Source organism: Meles meles, chromosome 10, assembly GCF_922984935.1.
Source record: "Meles meles chromosome 10, mMelMel3.1 paternal haplotype, whole genome shotgun sequence".
NCBI lineage: Eukaryota > Metazoa > Chordata > Mammalia > Carnivora > Mustelidae > Meles > Meles meles.
In genome coordinates, this window is record NC_060075.1 from 33,399,638 (window position 1) to 33,424,110 (window position 24,473).

At 38.7% G+C, this 24,473-nt stretch overlaps 1 protein-coding gene across 8 annotated transcripts in view; it reads right to left on the bottom strand.

Annotated features, from left to right (window-relative positions):
- Window positions 1–24,473, bottom strand: part of ST7 (suppression of tumorigenicity 7) — a 248,802-nt gene that overhangs the window by 117,996 nt on the left and 106,333 nt on the right. For all 8 annotated transcript variants that reach the window (XM_046021010.1, XM_046021009.1, XM_046021012.1 and 5 more), the window contains exon 2: window positions 1,654–1,736. In XM_046021010.1, coding sequence (XP_045876966.1) covers window positions 1,654–1,736 — 83 coding nt within the window. The remainder of the gene's footprint in view (window positions 1–1,653; window positions 1,737–24,473) is intronic.

Genomic DNA, 24,473 nt, shown 5'->3' on the forward strand with positions numbered 1-24,473 from the left:
TACCCATGTAAGGTCACTTAAATTAAAAACAAAACAAAACAAAACAAAAAAACACCTACTTCGGGTGTTATACTTTATCACACTTATAATTATTTAGAGCATAAACTAATGGATGTGACCATAGAGATGATTATTGTTGCTTTTGCCTAGTTGGAATTTTTGAAAGAAAGGAATAGGGAAATGGGGGTGCCTGGGTGGCTCAGCTGTTTAAGCGTCTGCCTTCAGCTCAGGTCATGATCCCAGAGTCCTGGGATCGAGCCCCACGTCAAACTCCCTGCTTAGTCGGGAGTCTGCTTCTCCCTCTCCCTCTGCCATTCCCTCTGCTTGTGTTCTCTCTCTGTCAAAGAAATAGGGAAATGTAAATTTTGGAGGAAAAGAAGATAAAGGGAAGAAAAGCTTATAATGGCCAGGTCCACCTCAATACATTTAAAGAAACTGGGCTAACCACAATGAGATACCACCTCAAACCGATCAGAATGGGTAAAATCGACAACTCAGTAAACAACAAATGTTGGCAAGGACGCAACAAAAGGGGAACCCTCTTACACTGCTGGTGGGAATGCAAACTGGTGTGGCCATGCTGGAGAAAAGTATGGAGGTTCCTCAAAAAGTTAAAAACAGAACAACCTACAACCCAACAATTGCACTACTAGGTACTTACCCAAAGATACAAATATACATATTCGAAGGGGTGCAAGCACCCCAGTGTTTATAGCAGCACTATCCACAATAGCCAAACTATGGAAAGAGACTAGATGTCTATCAGTGGACAAATGGATAAAGAAGATATGGTATATATCTACAACAGAATATTACTCACCCATCAAAAAGAATGAAACCTTGCTATTTTCTATGATGCAGATGGCACTACAGTATATTATGCTAAGCAAAATAAGTCAGTCAGAGAAAGACAAATACCCCATGACTTCACTCATGTGGAATTTAAGAAACAAAACTGATGAACACAGGGGAAGAGAAGGAAAAATAAGACAAAAACAGAGAAAGAGGCAAACCATAAGAAACTCTTAACTATACAGAACAAACTAAGGGTTGCTAGAAGGGAGGGGAGGGGATGGGGTAATTGAGTGATGAGCATTAAGGAGGGCACTTGATTTAATGAGCACTGGGTATTATGTGCAACTGCTGAATCACTAAATTCTACCCCTGAAACTAACAATACACTGTATGTTAACTAACTTGAATGTAAATAAAATCTAATAAATAAATAAATAAATAAATAAAAATAAAGAAACTGGGCTGTATTCCTACTGATCTTGATTACGGCCAATAATTCATTTTAAAAAGAATGATGAAAAACATTTTTAGCTGAACTAGTTCACATGTATTTTATAGTATCTCAGACACTAGAATTTGACACAGAATTGTCTTCCTTTATTTTCCATTTTCTTTATATTTTGTTTTTCCCCTTCAACAAAAGTAATATAAGACTATCTAAATTTTTAAAAAATATTTTAGATATATGTAACCTGGACAGTGGAAGACCTCTATAAGTCCAACCACCCAACATACACACACATGCAAGATGAATCACCATAAGCTACGGGTATATATTCTTCCAGAATTATTTCCTGTACATATACTAACATGTTAGTAATCAGCATGCTTTCAGATAGGAAGGATTCTACCACTTACCAAAATGAGCCCTGATATTAGTGAGGAAGTGCCTGTCAGGGCCACGTAGAACTTCGGTGTTAATGTGTTCAAAAACATGCTCACTGAAAAAAAAGAGAGAAGGAGAAGAATAAGGAACGTATAAGTATGTCAATAAAACAGAGTGTTCCATTTTTCTCTCTGGTGAAATCATTTGTTTTGGATGACAAAAATTCTTAGAACCCTAACAAAATCCCATTAAAATAGCTCAGCATCACAAAGGCTCAGAATGCTAGGTGTCAAGGGCTATGTCCTGAAAGAAAATAGCCACATAAAAGAGAAAAAAGCAGCTTTTTAGTTTCTGCCTCCCAAAACTATTGCTGTGAATGGTCTTCATGGATTCATAACCACTGAGGATTCTAACCAAAGCTGGTTACTAAACTGTCAGTCAAAAAGAGAAGATCTTATATGTTTTGTGAGACCCACACATTAGAGTTCTTGATGACCCAACAAGGAATACTTCAACTTTAGAACAAATAGAAAATAAGTACAGCTGATCCTTGAAAGTGTGGGTATTCGAGGCACCAAACCTCCACACAGTAAAAAATCTGCACATAACTTTGGACACCACCCAAAACTTCACTAAGAGTCTACTATCACCAGAAGACTTACCAGTAACATAAAGTCAATTAACACGCATTTTGCATGTTATTTGCATTATATACTGTATTATTACAATAAAGAAGCTAGAGAAAAGAAAATGTTAAGAAAACCATAAGGAATAGAAAATACATTTCCAGTGCTATACAGTGTTTATTGGGAAAAAATCTACGTGTAAGTGGACCCAGGAGGTTCAATCCCATGTTGTTTAAGGGTATATTTTTGGCAGTTATTAAAGATTTTAATACCATCATTAATCCTTAGAAGGAAGGACAAATTGACAAAGTTAGCATGCATTAGTAAAAGTTTTTTCACGTTGCTTAAAAGACTGTTAGACTGCTCATCAAAACAAATGGAGTCAATGAAAAAAAGATAAAAAATAAACCACTAAAAACGAATGTTCAGTCAAGAATCTTTCTGACCAATTTCTGTCACTCTGTTCATATCAACTATAGAGTTGATCTGGCTATCCATTAAGTAAGGTTCACTTCCATATTTTATAAGTATATTTTAAGTCATTATCATTTGTACCTAAATATTGCATGAAATTTTGATTATTACCAAAACAACAAGTGACCCAAAGAGCTATTTGCATGCATATTCACATTTCTTTACTGAGTCTGTTTGAGGAAGGGTATCACATTGGTCTGGTTTTAGAATGAAGGATGTTAGAAGTGGGGCTTTGATATCATTAGGGGAAAATGCTTTGCCATTTGTCCTGAGCTCGGCCCAGAAAGCCAAGTCACCAACAGGACCATAGATCCCATGTTCACTCATTCAACAAATACCTCTCTCTGTTTATGAAAGAGACCATGGACAAGGAGTGAAGCATTAATCAGACACAGTTCCCACCATCTAGAAGGCCATAGTCTAGCTGGGAAATGAACAAGTAAACAAGCAATTACCATAAAGTTTGATAAGTGAATAGACAAGTCCTGAGCATAGGATGTTATAAAAACACATAAAAGGTGTTGAACACTACATCTGAAACTACTGATATACTGTGGTTGGCTAATTGAATTTAAAACAAAACACACACACACACACACACACACACACACACACACACAAAAGGGATGCACCTCTGGCCGAAGCCTGGAAAAGATGTCCAGGAGAATAAGTAGGAATTAATTAAACCAGTGCAGGGAGGAGGAGGAACAGGCAGAAGGGTAAGGTTGGCAGAATAAGAGGGCTGCTTTGAGATGCTGAGAAAAGATCACGGCCTTTCCTAACAGTTGTAGAGGCTGAGGAGGGAAGCAGTTTGAGCCATGGATGCTTTGCAGAGATGCTGATGTGGAAGGGTGCATGGATTCCATCCTTCCTGGCTACTGGCCTGCCTTCCCCTGAACCCACTCTGAACTGAGTTTTTTTGACTTGTGGGCTATCACTTGTAATCTCAAGAGTCTGAACTAACACAATGTGCTCAGTGGATAGTCACAATTTGACTATGAGGACTCTTCTCGGGAGACAGAGAAAGGCACAGAAGGCACAGTCAGTCTAGGACTGCAGAGGGACAGCTGAGTTAAGGTTGGGTTTGCTTGGTCACTAAAATCCCAAAGATGTGCTGATTTGTCATTTCCCAAGCAAGTTAGTGGAAAAAGGAAGTTGTTTTGTTTTTTAGATTTTTATTTATTTATTTGACAGACAGAGATCACAAGTAAGCAGAGAGGCAAGCAGAGAGAGAGGAGGAAGCAGGCTCCCTTGCTGAGCAGAGAGCCGGATGTGGGGCTCGATCCCAGGACCCTGGGATCACTACCTGAGCCGAAGGCAGAGGCTTTAACCCACTGAGCCACCCAGGCACCCCAAGGAAGTTATTTTTTAAAGGAAAAAATTAAACACACAAACCTAGAGCTTGTAACTGCCAATCTGATTCTGAAGTGCCTAAAATTCTCAAAATTCCCATCCTCACACTATAAATGACCCCACACTCCCTATTATTTTTTAAAAAGTCACCAAAACAGAGTATTTGATTTATTTTATAGTTATGAACTCTCATTTCTGTATCATATACTTTTCAGTAGGTTTCTTGGGACAAAGTGAGTATAAAATTCTACGAAATCCACTTCTAAAAGAAAGAAGGAAAGACGTGCCTCAATTAGAAGTGACTTAGAAGCCCTGCTGTAACTCCCCAGCAACAGAAGCACAAACCAATGGAGTGGAAAGAGTTCCTGAAAATCATTAACTCAAGAATTAATTGATCAATGAAAAAGAAAATTATGTGAGTTATCTAGAGAGATAATACTATACAGTGTTCCCATTTGGTTTTACTTACTTAAGATTATATAGCAGCAGTAATTAATAATTAAAAGATACTTCTCTGTTATATCCAGCTGTAGAAAGCTACTAGAATTGAGAGATCATGGAAGTCATTAAAAAAAACAGAGACACACATATAGAATGAGAGTAGCACAAACAGAAACTCTTCAGAGAGTGGGAGGGGCGCCTTTAATAATCTATTAACCTTATGGCCTTTCTGAATATCCTGGCTGAAATCACTAAGATGTGGCATTTGGCAATTCTGGGCATAAATCATCAACACTTAATACTTGCCATTTCCATCTATCTATGTATTTAAAGTTAATAACAAAGCACTTTCACATATTAGAGAGTTTAATTCTCACTTCAGCTCCATGAGGTCAACATTATTATTCATGTATTTCACAGCTGGAGGCAGGCAAAGATCTGAACGCCAGCAGGCCTGCCCCAGCGTTCAGGCTCATGGCATCACAGGATGCATGCGGATATTGCTGACAAGCAAGAAAGAACAAAACAGCAAAAGGAAAGCCTTTCATTTCAAAGGGAGAAGAACTCTAAATAAATCATACTAAAAGATTGGATGTTTTTAATGCTGTACTTATTTTTACCTCTGACCTTTAAAGATAAGTTCCCTGTGATCTTATCATTGGTGTGCAGCCCCAGAGGGGAAAAGCAGGTAGGCACCGAGAAAAGAAGGGAGAATCCAATGGAAGATTCCCTCATTAAATTAGGAGAGTTGCACGCTGCAGACCAGAATGCCTTAAAAACAAAGAATACCTTGCCTTATTTCATCAGCAATGAGGGCCACTAGCAATTATTTGTTAAAACATATGAGGGCCTGATAAAGTACCTAAAAACTGCTGCAGAAAACTGTGGGGTATATGCTTTGAAACATAAACTGGATTTTTCCTGCTACAGACATATTCGACTGTTTCCTCCAGACCTGCTGGGCTAGCAAAATAAATTCAAAAACAAACAAAGACTAATCTAGCTTTGTGAAGAACAGATTCATAAAATTTCAATAATGTCCTAGTTCAAAATAGAGACAAAGATTGATCCATCAGAAGACTTTTCATCTGATCTAGCAGGGCACTCCTAACAAGTCACTGCTCCAAAAACACTGCTGTAGTTGGTCAAGGGCAGCCTCAGGGACTGAATCATGGAGACTTCTGATGATGGCCAACTCTAACTTAGTACAGTCTCCTCATTTAATAAAGCATGGCTCTGAGAAGAAACTAGGTAGGAGGGACGGGTACATGGACTGAAAATTAAATGACCTAGGGGTACCTGGCTGGCTCGGTCAATAAAGCATATGACCCTCGATCTCGGGGTTGAGTTCAAGCCCTATGTTGGGAGTAGAGATTATTTAATTAAAAAAACAAAAAACCCTTTTTTAAAGAAAATTAAATGACCTCTCTAGATCACAGAAGAGAGGAGATAACAGGTCAGCTATGGAAGCAAGGGATCACTCCTATGAGCAGGGATTACTCAGGAATCATGTGGAATGGCCCTGTGAGGCTGTGTCTGTAAGAAGCCAGCCACATTTCTGTCTCTCAAGACAACAACAGCCTTCTTTCATGTTCTTTAGAGCACTCGCAATCCCCAAACCACACTCCTGGAAAAGACCTCTGCAGAACGGGGTGAACACATAACCCTGTGTTTGTCTCCTCAGACATATTCTGCCTCACACAGAGAAACCCTGGAATGGAAAGGCTAAGGCAGCATCAAAGATTTGGAGGTACTGGCTAGAAAGAACTGAATAAGCAGTGTGGTAAATTCTATAACACCAAAAATTATTGTCCTGTGTTCCTTTAAATGCCTTTCTAAAATATGGCATGTGAAATAGAAAAAGTTATAAAATAACAATCATTAACTACCGAATATGTTAGAAATAAAGTCCCTAGAGAGAAAAGTTGAAGAAACTAAGTTTACTTAGGCTGGGCAAAGAAAAAACTGAAGAGATTTTAGGTAAAAGCATTACCTCTGGAGAGAAAGACAGGGTTAGGAGCCTTGGTCTGTAACTTGTGACATCAGCTATGATGTGTAGGGCCCAGGAAAGCCTCACACCCTCTCAGGGCTGCTGTGAGGCTCAGAGGAAATGTACATTCCCTCAAAACTCCAGCACAGGCTCCCTGGGGGCTGACCCCAGCTGGAAGCTGGGAAGCACTAGTCCTGCCCGCCCCCCCACCCCCGAAAGGCTCATAATCCAATGGGTGAGAGAGGCAAGGAAATGGGTAAGCAAGTATCGAAGAGCACACATCAGGGAATTATAAAAGCACAGGGAACCCAAATGGATTAGGACATAAAGAAAAATTTCTGCCAAGAAATAACATCCTGTCTGAGACTTGGAAGATAAATCATGAGTTAGCCAGATGTGGCCTGCAGCTGCAGGGGTGAAGGGACCGTGAGAGATAGAGCTGTAGAACATTCCACATGAGTATTGCAGCGCAGGGGCCTGAAGGTGCGAGCCCACGGAAGGAAAGGGAATTGTGACACAGGTGCCACAGACTTACATGTGGGTGTTGAGGCACTGGTGGGGAATCAGTACTAAAGACGTGAAGCTACCTTCAAAAGTGCCTGCGGTACAAATATGTGGAATACTGACACATAGCGAATGGCTATTCTCAGAGGAGACAAATTAGAATGGGTCCAAACTGAATTTCTAAAACTTAAGGGTATTCACTGCTGTTTGGTCTCCAAGATTTTCTATGGAACACTTCTCACTAACAACCACATGCAAGGGGTAGATGCACACTGCAGCCTAACTGAAAAAGTACTTAAGGAATAGGGGACTCTGGTTTGCTTACTTTCCTTGTAAATAAGGTAACATTTATCTCAACACGAGCCCAAATCTGTACTTTGGAGGCTGTTTCACTGCCCATTGAATAAGAATAGAATCTATCTTGTTGCAGTGTTGCTGTGAGGACTAAATGCACTAGTATAGATAAGGTGCCTAACACAGCAAACCTCAGCAAATAATGTTTTGCTGTTTTGCAATTATCGTTGCCATTATTTATGTTCACATTACTCTTCCTTTTTATTTAGTTATTAGAGAAAGAGAGAGAGAAATAAGTGGGCGGAGGAGCAGAGGGAGAAGCAGACTCCCCACCAAGCATGGTGCCCGATGTGGGACCTGGTCCCAGGACACTGGGATCATGACTGGAGCAAGAGGCAGACGCTTAACAACTGAGCCACCCAGGTGCCCTATGTTACTCTTCCTTTTGAGATATTACACCTCAAGCTGGTCCAGTTGTAAAAAAACAGAAGAAACTCGGCTGACTGTTAATATCAACAGGAGCAGTAGCAGCAGTACACCAGCCGTTACTGAGCACCGACTTCTGTGTGCCAACCACTGTGGTACAGACCACAGCCCAATAACTAAATCACCTAAATGGAAGCTCCAGGTAGTAAAAGGGTCCTTTTAACTGAATTCTAGTTGCTAGAGGTGGTAATAAAGTAGAGGGTGAGTTTGAAAGCAGCCATTTTAGAAAGCAAAGAAATTACTGAATCCCCTTACTCAGCCGTGTGATCCTAAATCTCTGATCTCTGCCTTACTAGATGCTGTGGGAACAGTCAACTCAGCCACAGGCCACGAGGAAACCTGCAATCCCGTTCCTTAGTTTTCTTCAAGTCCCCATGTAGCTTGGGGCATAAGCTGTCTGTATTAAAGCCTAAACTATAACCTAAGCATTATGGTTTACAAGGATTTTAAATACAAAGAACAAATAATGAAGGCTACAGTAACTTCCAAGCCCTGAGATAGCAATATCAAAATGGACTAGAAAATTGTCCATTTCGGGGCGCCTGGGTGGCTCAGTGGGTTAAAGCCTCTGCCTTCGGCTCAGGTCATGGTCCCGGAGTCCTGGGATCGAGCCCCGCATCGGGCTCTCTGCTCAGCAAGGGGCCTGCTTTCCTTCCTCTCTCTCTGCCTGCCTCTCTGCCTACCTGTGCTCTCTGTCTGTCAAATAAATAAATAAAATCTTTAAAAAAAAAAATTGTCCATTTCATGCAAAGCAACATTTCTGATTTAATTACAGGAAGTACATAGAGTCCCATGTCTACATAAAGTACATTAAGACACATGCTAGTCTTGCAGGAACTGCCTATCAAACTCTTTTCTCAGATCTCCAAAGCGGGTTTGGGAACATACAGGAATAGTTTAATCCATCACTTGCATTCTTCTATGTGAGAATAGGGAATATTCTGTTCTTTCATTTCATTGTTCTTCGAACCCTGCGAATCTCTCTTTTCCCTCCCATCAGATTCGAAAAAGTAGAGTTGCAACTTCACTTCTCTTCCTCATTTACCAAGGGACAAAAAAATGAAAAATGTAAGCTTTAATATTTTATCTTATACATATGCTAATTTTGAACAGATTTCCAGATGGCACAGCTTTTAAAATGGAAAAAAAAAAAAAAAAAAAAAAACTTGCTCTTTTCTCACAATGACAGTGTGATGGATAAACTCTAAAGCGACCCACAATGATCCCTACCTCCTGGTGTTACATCTTTATGTAACTCACTCCCCCTGGATGTGGGTGGGACATGTGACTTGCTTCTAGCAAAGAGATATGTCAGATACTCTCTCAATAGCGGACATGCTGGAGATTGTCCTTGTAGTGTAATGAAGAGAGTGACCATGTTGAGAGGACTATGTGGCAATGGACCATAAGCAGCCTCTAGGGGCTGACGCCAGCGGCCAATATGAAACTGAAGCCCTCAGTTTGACAATGGTTTCTGCCAACAGTCTGAGTTAACTTGGAAGCAGATTCTTCCTCAGTTGAGCTTTCAGGTAAGATCACAGCCTACTCAACACCTTGATGATGGCTTTGTAAGACCCAGAGCAAACGTCCCAGCTAAGCTGTGCCTGTAATTCCTGCCCCACGGAAAATGTGAAATAATAAATATGTGTAGTTTTAAGCTGCTATAATTTGTGGTAATTTGTTATGCAGCAATATAAAATTGGTGCAATCATGTATAATTCATGGAAGTGAAAATCAGTGTGGATATCTGATAACTCTGGCTAACTGCAGTATGCCCAGAAAGAGTGTTAAGATACACCAATTTTATCTACCCCAGAGCTTCTTTTCCCATTGTTCATAAATAAATGCAACTTCAACCTCTGTTGCCATGGCGATATGTCATTCCACATGCTCATCCGTAATTGTCTTTGTAAATCACTAATATTAAAATAGAAGCTCAGAGTAATTTTTTTTTTAAGATTTTATTTATTTGACAGAGAGAGATCATAAGTAGGCAGAGAGGCAGGCAGAGAGAGTGAGAGGGAAGCAGGCTTCCTGCCGAGCAGAGAGCCCGATGTGGGACTCGATCCCAGGACCCTGAGATCATGACCTGAGCCGAAGGCAGCGGCTTAAACCACTGAGCCACCCAGGCGCCCTCAGAGTAATGTTTTAATAATAAAATCAAGCATCTCAATTTTGCCCCAGTAAATGGACTCTCTTTTTTCTAGGCACATATTAAATATCCAACATTTGCATGTTCCCCAAAAATCAGTTTTACATCTAGGCACAGCATCAGTTTAAGAGAAGATTAAAAACACACCATAAGCCCTTTTTCTCATTTGTTGCTTTTGCTTCTCCTCTCCTTGCCCTTCACCCCAGTCTCCTTGGGCTCTGATAGCATCTCAAGCTTTTATGCATTACAATTCCCTTGATAAATCCTGTGGAATTTACCCTGGTGAAGAAGACATGGAAGTATAATTTTAGATCCATTCCAATGGCAAGAAATCCTCATAAATCATTCTGTCTACTCTTCTCTTTACCCTTGACGTTGCCTTGGCAACTTTACAGGTATACTATTTCTGCTACTGGGCATCTGGTTCCACTGAGGAGTAGAGCAAGCACATTCCTTCTTTCTTTTCTCAGCTGTGATCTGGGAAACTATATCAAAGTGTTCATTCTTCATGGCTTCTTGTCCCTTGCTTCTGTCAAGCCATGAAGGGATGTCCAAAGCCAGGTCATATACAAACTTCAGGAACCCTCAAGGGCAAGTGAGGCAAGATCTCAGATTATCTGCTCATTTTTATTTACATATAGCCTAATAATGAGGAACTCTACCCTGGCCAAGAACAGGAAAGTGGCTTGCATAAGACTTACAATTTTAGCCATTTAAAATACGTTTCGGGTGCCTGGGTGGCTCAGTGGGTTAAGCCTCTGCCTTCGACTCAGGTCATAATCTCAGGGTCCTGGGATTGAGTCCCACATCGGACTCTGCTCAGCAGGGAGCCTGCTTCCCTCTCTCTCTCTGCCTGCCTCTCTGCCTTCTTGTGATCTCTCTCTGTCAAATAAATAAATAAAATCTTTTAAAAAAATAAAATACGTTTCAATTTAAGGTTGAAGACCACTTTATACATCGTTCTGTTTCTCATGAACTATTAGCCTCTCCCTGAGAAGTGCTCACTGGCCTCAATCCCCCTGCAACCAGCACAGGGCGGGCTCCAGGGAGCTACAGGCACCTATATTCTAAAACATCACTCGGCAAATGCTCTGCATTTATTAACACCAGCTCGTCCTTTCATTTATCCAAAATGTACTTAACTTATAAAGAAAAGTACAAGATGCTGAACCAGAGAGTGGAGCTAGGAAATAAAACGATATAATGAGACTGATGATCCCCTTGAGAAGGGAAAATAAGACGTCCACGCAAATAACACAAGAGAAGAGAGCTACAGAAGAGAATCTAGAGGAAGAAAATACTTCTTCCAGTCAAAAGAATCAGAAAAGCTTAATAAATGGGATGTCTTCCCTCTGGGCTTTAAAAGAAGGAAAAGCTTTTATTATTAGATTGGAGAGAAGTGAAGAGAAGGTACAGACGCCACACAGACAGCGGCACATACACAAAAGCAAGGGCTGGAGTACCATAGGTAGGATGCGAAGCATCAGTGAGAGATTAGGCTAGCTGAAATGCCAGTTGCAGAAAATCAGACTTCCTGGGGTGGGGGGGGCGGTGAGAAAATACTCATTGAACAGTGATGTGATAAGATACACGTCTAGTACTGGTGAAAAGATGTGGGAAGCGTACAGCTCTGAGAGCTCCCTCAGAGGGGAGCTCCTATAATACCACCAGGGTGGGAAGTTGGGCATATCAGATTTGCAGAGGTAAATTCAACACTGTGTGGCTCTTAACAGTGTGACATAAAGTGTGAGAGTCTGGAGAATGTTGGCAAAGTGGGGCCAAAGTCAAATTGCAAGTGATTCCAGACAGTAAGTGGTAAGGAATTATGGCAGCAAGCATAGGCTACTTCCACAGGAAGTCTGGCAGGAAAGAGAAAAAGAGAATTTATCATTAAGTGGAATGAAGTTAAAAAAATATATAAATAGCACCATAGGAACTAGTAAGTAAATTAGGAATAAAATTTAAACCTTTATTCCACTGCAACAAGATCCACCCTGAGAAATCCAATAATGACTCACTCTTACACCAAACTTTTAAAGACATAGGATTAATCATAAGAAATGTGTTTACTTTCTCTGAGATTCTTCTTTTTATGTAGATCTTAAAGAATAATTGTAGAGTGAAGCACTTTAAGGGACATAAGCTTGAACCTGACAGTTACATATATGTATATTCCTATTTTTCAGTTGAGATTAAATGACAAAACAAAAATAAATCTGTTTTCGACTCTATTGACTCTGACTTTTTCACTTTCTGTTAGTTTACTTGCTTTGTTTTGAAACCCTCTGCTAACTTATAGCTGAAAAGTTTGCCTCAAAGGAAGACAATAGTTCGGGCCAAAGAAGCAACTGTAACCCATGGGGTAGTAAAATTTAAATCTGATTTTAAGTTAGGTTTTTATTTTCACTATGTTCCCTAAAAGTTCAATGACTAATTTACTTCTCTTCTGAGGGAAAAGCTGCCCTAAAACAGATGGTCTTCTGGAAGCTGGGTTATGGCTGTCTGTATCTGGGTGACATGCCTAACCAAGAGAGGTAAGAAGCCACAGGGGAAACCACTAGACAGACCAATAATTTAAGTATTCAGGTGTTCCAACTGCCCAGTTGTTCAAATCCTGGCTTTATTATTTTCAATTCCAGTAGCTAGACCTGGCTCTGCATTTGCAACAAATGAGTGGTTAATACTCCAGAGGACACCTAAAATGATCTCCCCAGGTCCACGGCTGGCAGCAGATTATTAAGTGGTGAATCACAAACTCACGTAGCTCTAAGTAAGGTCTATAGGTGACAGTAAATGGAAACTTGAACACTGGCATTTTCAAATCTCAGTAAGCCAGTTTTTCTTAAAAGGTATTAAAAGATGCATCTAAATTCCAGAAGCTTTTTTTCATCCCTAATACAAATGGCCCCAATCCCTAAAAATGGCCTTTCTCTCCCTTTTGAATCTATTCTTCCTATCTTGAATAGTTTTCAGACATTGTCATGCCTCACTGTGAATAACCCATTCATCTGTAACGTAAAAGAAAGAAAGAACTAACGAGAGAGAGAGAGAGAAAGGAAGAAATGTACATGTTTTTAATTAACAATTGTCTAATTAAAGCAGGCAGTTTACCTCCAGGAGCATCAGTAGTTGGTTAAAACCCAAAGTTAATGAGGCCACAGTCCTAAGTCTGAGTCAGTCAACCTCATGCCAAGAAATCCTATGCCACAAACTCAGAAGGCACCCCTGATTAGTTGTATTACAAACTATTACCACTGAAAGGTCAATTATCATGTTACTATTTTAAAAGAAACAAACTCATTTTAAAAGAAAAAAGTAGATTTTCAAGGTTGTTTTTCCAAAACATTCTAAAAAATATATAGAAAAAATATTTTTAAAACCACCATGACCCCCAACCCAGCACTGCCAAAAGGAAAAAAAAAAAGAAAAACTAGCACACACAGCTCTGCTAATGATAACACAGAAAGGCTAAGTTTCTCTTGGGAATAATTTGCTAAGATAAAATAATGCTAACTGACAGATGTAAAGACTAAATCATAAAGAAATACTTAACATGACCACTCGGTAAGCAAATACAGTAAGTGATTTGCAAAAATGCCACCTTCAGTATCACTTAGATCATTATCTGTAAAATGTCCGACATCGTTGTTATGGGGGAAAAAAAAGTCTTATCAGGCCATACTTTTAAATACTTGTTTCAGTTCAACAAACAAACACTGTGGAAAGAAGGGCTAATAGTTACTGACCATCTACCAAGGGCTACTACGTGTTAGGCACTATTCTGGGTGTTTAACGTATATTTTTAATCATTTATTCCCACAGCCCTGCAAAGTTAGATTACCCTCATTTTCTATGGATGAAACTAAGACTTACTGAGGTTAAATGACTCCCCCAAGGACACACAGCTACTAAGGGCTGAGCCTTAATTTGAACACAGATCTACCTGATCCCAAAGGCTGTGCTCTTTCCCTTTTGGAACATACCTTTCTTCTGGATAACTGACCCTACATTTAGGGAGACACAACAAAGAGAAATATCTAAGTTTCAGATCTGCTTTTAGAGTTTCCAGTGCTCACTGCCTTTTCTGAATGGCAGTCTGGTGCTTGCTCCAAAGCCAGGCCCAATGGTTGGGCTCAGGAAGCCCTCTGGGATCTGAGAGCAAGGGGCTACCCCAAACCACAGTCTCAGTCTAGGGCATGCAGGCCTGGCAATGACTTCCTCCTGAGTTGAGGGTAAGGGAGGACGGCAGCTGATTACCGAGCTATTCACTACCACACAAACCTCACGTTAAATAACTGACTCTCCCTTAAGGCTATTATTAGCAATGAAGGATGATGTCTGCACATCTCAAAGCATTCTGTTCTGTATTCTATTTTATTCTCTACCTTCTTCATTTATCTCACTGTGGGTCAAGATTAAATCAGGGCCAGATATTTTACACAGAAAGAGGCAGCACTGTGTAATGTCTAAAAATGAAAGTATTCAGACCTACCACATATATGTTATTACCCTGGCCTTAGTGAGGATTCATTAGAGTGGCAAGAAGTTCCTATGCCAGTGTTGGGTACCAAATCATATCAGCTCTTTGTACAAGAGCTATTACAGTAATAATATGTACAAAACTGTGGTTCTAGTCTAATCACATAATTACGGCCTTAATCAGCACTTGAGGTAGTAGCCTTTTACGTTTTCAAGTTATAATTATTTTTGCTTTTATTTTGAAACAAAATAACTAACATATTTTCTACTAGAGTGAGGTCTGCTAAAACAGAAAGAAATTGAAAGCAACCTAAAATTACCATACCCAAGAAAGCTTGTCATACTTTTTACTGAGAATCCCATAAATGCTGTGTTTGACTCTTTTTCACTTTGGACTTAGGTTCTGATATGATATACACAGCTCCAAACATTCAATGGATATAAAACTCAGGGACATAAATAATATTAAAACATATAACCTGCAAGGCTTCCCCTTCACAAATGTGGTGATTATACACTCAACTAAAGAATTTGAATACCTAAACACAGGATGTTTAAACCTAGAATATTATCTATATAAATTAAAAGATTTAAACTTGTCATTTTTAAATTTAGTTGTTAACATCATCCTAAAAATGATGAAACCTTGTTCATCCACTTGTCCATCTTTGAAGTTTTGTACATCTGAATTCAGCATATATCGGTTGTTGTTTTTTTTAATTACTATGCATCTAGGAATTCAAGATATTCAACAAAATATATTTATAAATATATTATTTTAAAAGCAAAAAAAAAAACAAAAACTAACTAACTATCCAAGAGGGAAAATGGTTAAACACTATATACCCATTATGAAAGAATAGTACATAGCCATTAAAAATCACATTATAAATGACATGAAAAACGATGACCACCTTTTAGTATAAAAAATAGAGAGAGAGCACGTGGGTGGCTCAGTCAGTTAAGTGTCTGACTTTGGCTAACATCATGATCCCAGGGTTCTGGGATCCTGCTGTGAAGGGCTCCCTGCTCAGTGGGGAGTCAGCTTCTCTCTCTGGACCTCCCCCTCTCAGCTTGCTCTCTCTTTCTAGTAAATAAATAAAATCTTTTTTAAAAAGCAGAATATATAACTTAATAGTTTGACACCTTTTATTCAAAAATTTGCTCACGATATAGGTACAGTTCCTAAGCACAGAAAAATACGTGGAGGTTACAAGGCAAACGTTCCAATAGTGTTCACCTCTGAATGGTAGAACTACATGTGTTTTTTTTTTTTTTTTTCACTGTAGTCTTGAAACTTTCTACTATATGCCTTGTTGTTTTTTGATTGGGGCGGGGGTGGGGAGCAAAGATTTTCAAAGCATGACATAAAACTAGAAATCGTATAATAGTAATCTTTGGAGATGGGATTACATGGAACTTTCATTTTATACTTTCTACATTCTCTATAGTCTGAAATCTTCTATGCACATGTATTATTCTGGGAACCAATCAATGTATACATAGATTTAGAAACAACCAATACATGCTATTTTTTTTACTTCAACGAATGAGACATTTTTTAAAACAGCAATTTTGGGGAATTTTTTAAAAAGAATATTTTGATGCATTCTGGTTTAAATGAGATATTTAAGGATATATTGACAGATTAACAGCAGCAACAAAACTCTCCTACCTTTCTTAGGAAGTTTTCTAGGAGAAATAAATAGGAAAAGTTATATACGTTTATATGTATCTGAATTCCAGCTTCAGAAAAATGGTACATGAGGACGATTCTTGATGCTTACAATGCTACAGTCTTGCTAGTCAAAATTGTGTATGGAATTACTTGTTTCAGTGCATTTATGAACTGTATATGGATGACACATAGATTATTCAAGAAGTTAAAAAACTGCTCCCAAGCCCAAGAAGGAGAGCCATTTAAGAAGCTAGCAACTCTGATTTAATATGCACAGTCTGTATGGAGCTGTGCCACCCACCCACGCACTATCACCATCCTTCAGTATCACAGTGGGCTGGTGACATGATTTAATTGCTGAGCTACAGCTAATTATAAGGCAAATGAAACACGAAGAAAGAATTCACCCCAACCAATTAACTAACAGAGTGGACATTAATTGTCTTAGAATGCTCTGCATATGCTAATTCAAACTTTATCACCCATAAAGGCATTCATACAACCATGACTCTTTGTTGTTACATTCTTTTTCATGCTTTATAACAGTAGGAATGACCCTGATGCAGAGCATCCTTCTTGGCATTCAGCTTTTTCCAGATGGGCATGAATCTCAGTGCTTCTCCATGGGCTTTAAGCAGTGTTGCTTAAATAATGTGAGTTACTGCATGGTAATAAGTTCATAATAGTATAATAACTCCATTAGAAAAAATGAAAGTAACATGATAACCTGGAGTCACAATGTTTATATAATAACCCAATAAGTGCAATTAATTTGTGCTGCCAGATGGCTAGCTTAATACATCTAATCAGCAATGCTCCTAAAACTAAGGTTGTAAAAAGAAGGATTATAGTTCCTGAAATTCTTATTTTTTTCTGTTCTACTATTAAATTGGTGAAATGCTAAGTTGTACTCTCTCGACAGTAAGAAGCTACAAACCATGCTTTGGATTCTATGTCAGTGTTGTGTAAAACCATTACATAAACATACTGCAACTAAGGTTCTTTCCTCTGCCTCTCAATTTCTACTAGCTAAGTGGAACACTTCTTTCCAGAAAAGATCTAAGGATCCGATTTGCTCTCTCTTGAGCCAAAAGCTTTATGTCTCTATGAGCTAATTTTTCTCATTAATAAATTGAAGAATTTGGACTCTAAAGTCCTTTTCAATGCTAAGACAAACAACGAATCTCCGACAAATCCAGCACAGGATTTAAGCTAAAAACTACAAACATTGCAATTCATACCACAAAGAACTCAACTCCTTAATAACGAGCACCTATAACTTCTGCCATGGAGCAAAGTAAAAATTGTCTCCATGATGAATTCGATGGGCATTACAATGTATATTCAAAAAGTTTAAAAATTATAAAACTTTAAACTATGGGTTCTTACATACTTAGGCAACATGAAGGATACTAGTCAGTATGTTTTTTTGAATAGAATATACTTGAACAGATTTGCAATGTGTTTTACAGCAATTATTTTCATTTTTACTCCTGAAAATCCTCAGGAAAGGATAAGAATTATTTTCGCCCTATAAGCAAACCACTGGTATCATGTCCACCAAGAAATAATTTTTAAGGGTTCAGTTTCTTGGAAATAATCTAGAAAATATAAACTAACTGTACTTAAAATTATTAAATTCATTTGATAAGCCAAACTGTGATATCATCTCATAGTTCTGTCGCAGTGCTAATTAATTTAAAATCATTCTATGAAATTGTACATCTGTACCCAAAAGAGTACAAGGACAAAAGGAGCATTATTCACCACAGCTTCACTACTTACTAGCAAACAAACATGTCAGCTAAGTATAGCTGTCTCAGGAGAAGCCGAATTTCTAAACCTTGCAGGGATTCTAACTAGAACACCATTATTTATTTATCTTGTCATGGTTTTCCTTAACTTTACCCAGTGGCATTACAAAGATCTAGGATGTTTAATCTCTCAAAGCCTTATTAAAACAAAAGCCTATCACTCTACTTCATTATTTGAAGTCACAGGGTATCTAGTGACTTTTCTTTTTCCATGTACCTATTGGGCCTGGCCATTCACAATGTACAAACTGCATTATCTTCTGTCAGATTAGCTCTTGGTGTGGGTGTGGTCCAGAAAGTTTTTGTGTGGTTTACTTTTCCTGTCAAAGCATTATCCATGAGGGAAAAAAGACAACCATCCAAACTAGATACTAGATTAATTGTATATAAGAAATCATGTGGGGCGCCTGGGTGGCTCAGTCGTTAAGTGTCTGCCTTTGGCTCAGGCCATGATCCCAGGGTCCTGAGCGCTGTACTGAGCTCCCTGCTCAGTGGGAAGACTGCTTTGCTTCTCCCTCTCCCACTCCCCCTGCTTGTGTTCCCTTTCTCCCTGTGTCTCTCTCTTTCAAATAAATAAATCTTAAAAAAAAATAGGCAACGATATTACTTACTATACACCATTAGAGGACAAATGCATAAAATAGCCAGTTTAAAGTAACTAGTGTGATTTTTTCCCCTTAATTTCAGAAGGATTAAGGTAAAAAATAATCCAATCCAGTGATCTAACAAGAATTTTAACTATATTTTTTTCCATAATGCTTGAAACAGTACTTTTAAAAAAATGTAATACCCTAAGAGAAAGACATCTACATGAAACAGAAAGTCTGAAATTGGTTCCTGACTGATCAAGAGAAGCTGACAAAAAATGTGTTTTATCTGTTTAATGGACATTTGTGTGGTGCTTATTATGGGCCAGACACTGTCCTATACATATTACAAATACTGGCTCATTTAATCCTCGTTAACTACTGTGTAAAATAAGTACTATTGTCCCCATCTTACAGATGGTAGAACAGGCACAGAGGAGTTAAGTGACTTACTCAAAGTCAAACAAGTAGTCAGGGGTAGAAGCAGGATTTAAACTCAGGCTGCCTGGATCTGAAGTCTGAGCCCCTAAGCCCTCTCACCCAGCCCTCCATGATAGGCTGCCTCTCTTCTGGAGTACCAGTGACATTCAGTGGCTTTAGGTAGTTATTACTTGATAATCATGGACATTCTCAGGGAGAAAAATGAAAACTTTTAAAAGACAAACCACGTACTGTCTCCACAAAGCATGCCTGAGATGTCCGTATCATTCATCTGAATAGAGCTCTACTTTACCACATTCCCAGGTTCCTTTCACTGATATAGTACATTTTCCCCCAGAAAAAGACATGTTATATAGTATACTATAATTTTCACTTCCACTTAATATTTTGGATATTCTATTTCAGAACATCCAGACCTACATCATTCACTTCAACTGCTACCCAACAGTAGACTGTATGGAGGTATAGTTAAAAAGCCTACTGCTTTCTCCCACTGTTTATTATGGAGTTTCTTCTGGGTTTTTATTTCCCCAGGCCTCATTCCAGTAACCTGCTAATTTCCCTTCCCTCTTCAGTCCTGTTCTTCAAACATGGAAGACCAGCCTCAGTGCTCCCTGGTAGGCACCAGCACAGCCCACCTAGACTTCGGATAATCGTAAATCTACAGTTTTTAGCCACTATGCTCCCCCTTTTCTTTGTTCCTAGCTCCCTTCTGCAATAGCCTACCACGTGCCTCACTGCCTGAGCACCTCCTTGGACTCTGGACTTGCTGTGACACTCCTCATTTCCTTCATCCACCCCTGAAGCTGGACCAGTTACATGGGCTGCCTCTCTCTCCCAATTCTGGCTCCTGCGCACCTTGTTCTGCTAGAAGGAACTACTAGCTCTTCCTGCCCAGGTCCCAAGAAGTGCAAAAGCAAACCCAATCAATAGGTAGTAGTTAAATCTCTGCCTCCAAAACCCGGAAGAGGTTGTCCATGGGATTTCACAGTAGATTCCTGACACTAAGTAAGGATGCAAATTTATGTTTAGTTTTAAAACCTGAACTCTCTCCAACAGGATTCTTAAAAAATAGTAAAGTGTGAATAAAGGCAAAAATAAGAGTTGTTCTAAGGGAAAAACGTCAGTAAGTGCAAAAGATAATCTAGAGAAGACTTGGCATTTCTGAAATCAGAACATTTTATTTCTACGCAGATCATAACCAATCTTCGTTTCTAGTTGAGCTGGATAGAAACACTAACTGAACAATGATGTAGTCATTTTCAAATCTAACCTCTTCTCTTGTTTTTTTTCCCTTCAGTCTAAAATTTTTTTTTTTCAGTCTAAAATTTTTAAGCAAACCATTCAGAATATAATATTAGAGAATAACAGCAACTGAGGGGAATAGGGTAGAGGGAAAGGCCTAAGGATGACTTCAGTTAAGAGGTCTTAAAGTGAAATGTTGCCTTCACATACTGATCTATACCCTATTTAGGAACACACTAATATGAATATGGTTTCCTTCCCTATATCCAAACTATATCACTGCCCCAGATAATTTTTCCTCTGGGAAATGAAAGGTTGGAAAAAATTTCTCTCATTAATGAAAATTATTCTGCTTATGACATTAGTACATATGTTCTCACTTAAAAAATAAGAGACTGTTGAGTCAGTCACTAAGTGTATTATATAAACTGTGGAAGAGTATTATCCTGCCAGAAAACTCTTACCCTCACTCTCACACCACTGGAGATTTCCAGTTAGGTCTAAAGGCCAGTAATAACCATAGGTCAAGACAGTTCCTGGTTTACCTTAAGTGGAAACTGTTGCCAAGGAAAAAACAAATGGAACATAGTTTAGTATATTTTTTAAAGGAAAATCAAATGGAACATAGTTTAGTATATTTTGCTTCTAATGCTTCTTTCACAGGCTGAACATCACATGCGAAGAGCAAGACATTTCATGCTCAGCTGTAACTTTCTACAGATCTGATTACCAGATCTTTATCCAACAGGTTTGCTGATTGGGTTAACTCCCAGCTCCGAGCCACCTTATTGGGAAGCCTTGAATTAATCTTCAACAATTGCACTACCTAGACCTTACTTTGGAATAGCCTATATGATCATCTGATGTCTTTGAAGAATGGTAACATGTTTGAGCTGGAAATCGCCAAATCGCCCAAATGGGAATCTTGAAAATTTAAGTTTCATAGACGATTAAGAGATGTTAGTTGAATTGGGGGAGGGGAAATTTGAGAAATACTGGGTGGAGGTTAAACAGATTTTTTTTTCAATGCAGGATGTCTTAGAAGCTTCTAAATGCTGAATGCACTGTGATTCTCCAGAAGGGGAATTTAATATACTATTTATGTTTATTTACGGGTGGAGCTCATAGAATACTTTTTTTCCAATTGTGGTAAAATACACATAACCAAAATTTATCATTTTAACCATTTTTGAGTGTATAGTTCAGCAGTGTTAAGTACGTTCACACAGTTGTGCAACCAATCTCCAGAACTTTTCATCTTGCGAAACTGAAACTCTAAACCCATTAAACCACAACTCCCCATTTCCCCCTCCTCCCAGCCCCCGGCAACCACCCTTAAACTATCTTTAGAAAGTAATAATCCACAAAACATATTTTGCAAAATGCTGCGTTTTCTCTCATAGTTCACCCCCTCGTTTTATTAATGCGAAAATGGACCTGTCCAATGTCACAAGTTAATAGCCAAATCTAGAACTCAGACTTCTGTACTTTCAATCTGACCTCTTTTCACAACACTATGAATATACTATGAATAGACATGTGAAATAAGTTAATAATTACCCAAAATTCTACCACTACATGCTCTGAGAATACTTGGTATCTACCAGGTCCATTTCAAACAAAGTACTGAGTAATAGGTAAAAATTTTCCCGAAGTCACACTTAGTCTACAATTCTCCCAACTGGGGTGCATGTAACATCAGGAAACCCCAACTTAAACATGCTATAATACCTTCCTGGAGCATCAGTTTTATTTGATGACTAAATGACAGTTTAATATTTTGATACTAAAATCATCTGGATATACTAAAAGGCAAAATGCAAAATTAGCCTAAAAGGACTTCAAGGGGATTCCATTTCTGCAGTGAGCTTCGGCCTGTGACCCCATCAGCCTAGGGCATCCATTCCCTTATCTGTCTCTAGGGCATCTGACAAAGAAACATGAGAAGCACTGCACAAAGGGGAAGCGCCTATAATCTATTGTAGGGCCCGGTTTGAGAGGGGTGCCCTGAAAACCCATGAACCAAACTACTTCCACATGCAGTGAGGGGTTCATGTAACTTCAGATGCTCGGGTAGACCTGTGTCACTCGTGAGCATCCTAAGGTTCCAGAGAAGGAACAAGTCAGGGAGTCTTCCAATAATAATAATCAATCAAAAGAATACAAAGAAGAGTGGTATTGTCTATTGTTAGACATCAAGTTTAGGATGCAGTGGAGAAGCTGGTAGTGAAAGAAAAGGGTTTAATTACACATCAAGTTTCTACTTGGAAGGTCCACTGTGGGATGTCATTTAAATTCCAGTAGCTACTTCTTTCTGTGATTCTAAATCCACAAAACTTGACATCGCTGTCCTGCCCAATCATGTTTGCAACATACTTATTAAAATTCAATTACATCTAGTCACATTACACAAGAATAAAAATGAAAAATGTTTTTCCCCTTTCCTCTAAAAAGTATCCAAAGAGAAAAGGTACTGCCTTTTAAAAATCATTCTGCAGAGGCAAGAAGGATAAGCTATTTTTCTTTTAGATCCTAAATGTATCAGCTTTCATTCATATGCTGCTGCCAACACTCTAAGCTTTAGAAATAACTGGCCAAAAAAAAAAAAAAAAAGAAAAAAAGAAAGAAAGGAAGAAATCACTGGCAGACTCTCAAATATCAAATATATAATGAAAATTTTCTTGCCTTTATTTTAGCTGTGCCTAAGCAGCTGGCTCAAGGCAGCTGGCAACCCGAGAACAAAATGTAGCCCAGTGAAGCTAAACACCTCCTCGATGAATATCATGTGCCAGGACAAGGTCAGCTTCAGCTCCACTTGGCATTTCCTTTTAACCTGACTCAAAAGATCCCTTCTCAGAATATCTACATCAGTATGTTAATCCTGGTACTGGGTTCTGGGTATTCATCCTTCCCTCAGCTGCTCTCTGCTTCACATCCTATAAAATCATGGTTCCCCATGCCAAAGTGAAAGGCAAAATGGTACATTAGTCAAAGACACAGAGAATGAGCACCACATAAGGTGTGAGGCATGTGCCATGAATATTAATGTAACCCAAGCAATTATAAACATTACAATGGGAGCTGGCACAAATTAGTTACTGCACAGAAAAGGCTCCAGTTAACCTTGGTGAAGGTTAGGAAGCTGTGCTTTAGTCACTCAGAGGAGGCCTTAATTTTTCTTACTGAGTATCAACTCTGGATTCCCAACTCCCCAAGATGGCCAATTATTATTTTCAGGAGCACTGCTAAATTCTCAGAATAAATTTGAATTTGTATTAAAGATTTGTGACATCTTGTGGATGGATGATGGTAAAGCAGAAAGAAACATAGAATGAAACAGTTTATGAGAAAATTAAAATCATTCTTATCAATAGCTTTTTAATTTATAAACAACCTATTCTAACAATGTTGCAGTAAGTGGGATAAAATAATAATAGTAATAAAAACAACTTAGTACTGAATCAGAGCCACCACCCACCCTGAGGCATAGAAAGGAAATGCTTTTTATAAAAGGGAAGAAGAGTAAAAAATGAAAAGGAAGAAAGAAAATATATTCATTATGCTCAAAATGTGCATTTATGTAATTTACTACTGTGGGCCCTACAATAATACATCATGTTGTCTTTCACTCTTTATACCATAAATGAGATTTCCAAACAGGTCTAAATTATCAGACTTGCTAAATCTTCCCATATAGTTCTAAAAACAAAACAAAGATACTAATTTGTAAGCATGAAATAATTAAACAGCTTTATCAGCTCCAAGAAAACACTCATACACTGTATCCCAGCCCAGCCAACACCATGTCAATAAATATCTTTTGGATCCTGAATGAAATGGCACTGTGGAGAATTTAAGGAAATTTAAGAGAATTGATTTTTAGCTTCCTTAACGATACAGTTGAGAAAGGTACTAGAAAGGTAACATATGAACTATCTGTTAAGGGTCTGACAAGTCTCTCTTTAACTAAATCTTAATCAGGTTCCCTCTGAATCCTCTTTCCACGTAGGCCTTGACTTTTGGACTTGCCTGTGAGCCTTTGCATTGCCCAATTTTAGCAAGAATCCTGTTAAGTAGGTTTAGCCAGAATCCCCCACCCTTGATATCTGATCATCCTCAATATCTGATCAAATTCCTCACCCCCCACCACCCCGCATGTAATATCCTCCTGGCCTGCCTTCAGCAAGAATTCTGTTAGGTCAGTTCAGCAAAGATAACCCTACCCTCATAGTAATTTTCCAACCACTGATTTCCCCCCGATTCCTACCCTGCTCCTTGGCTGTAAATC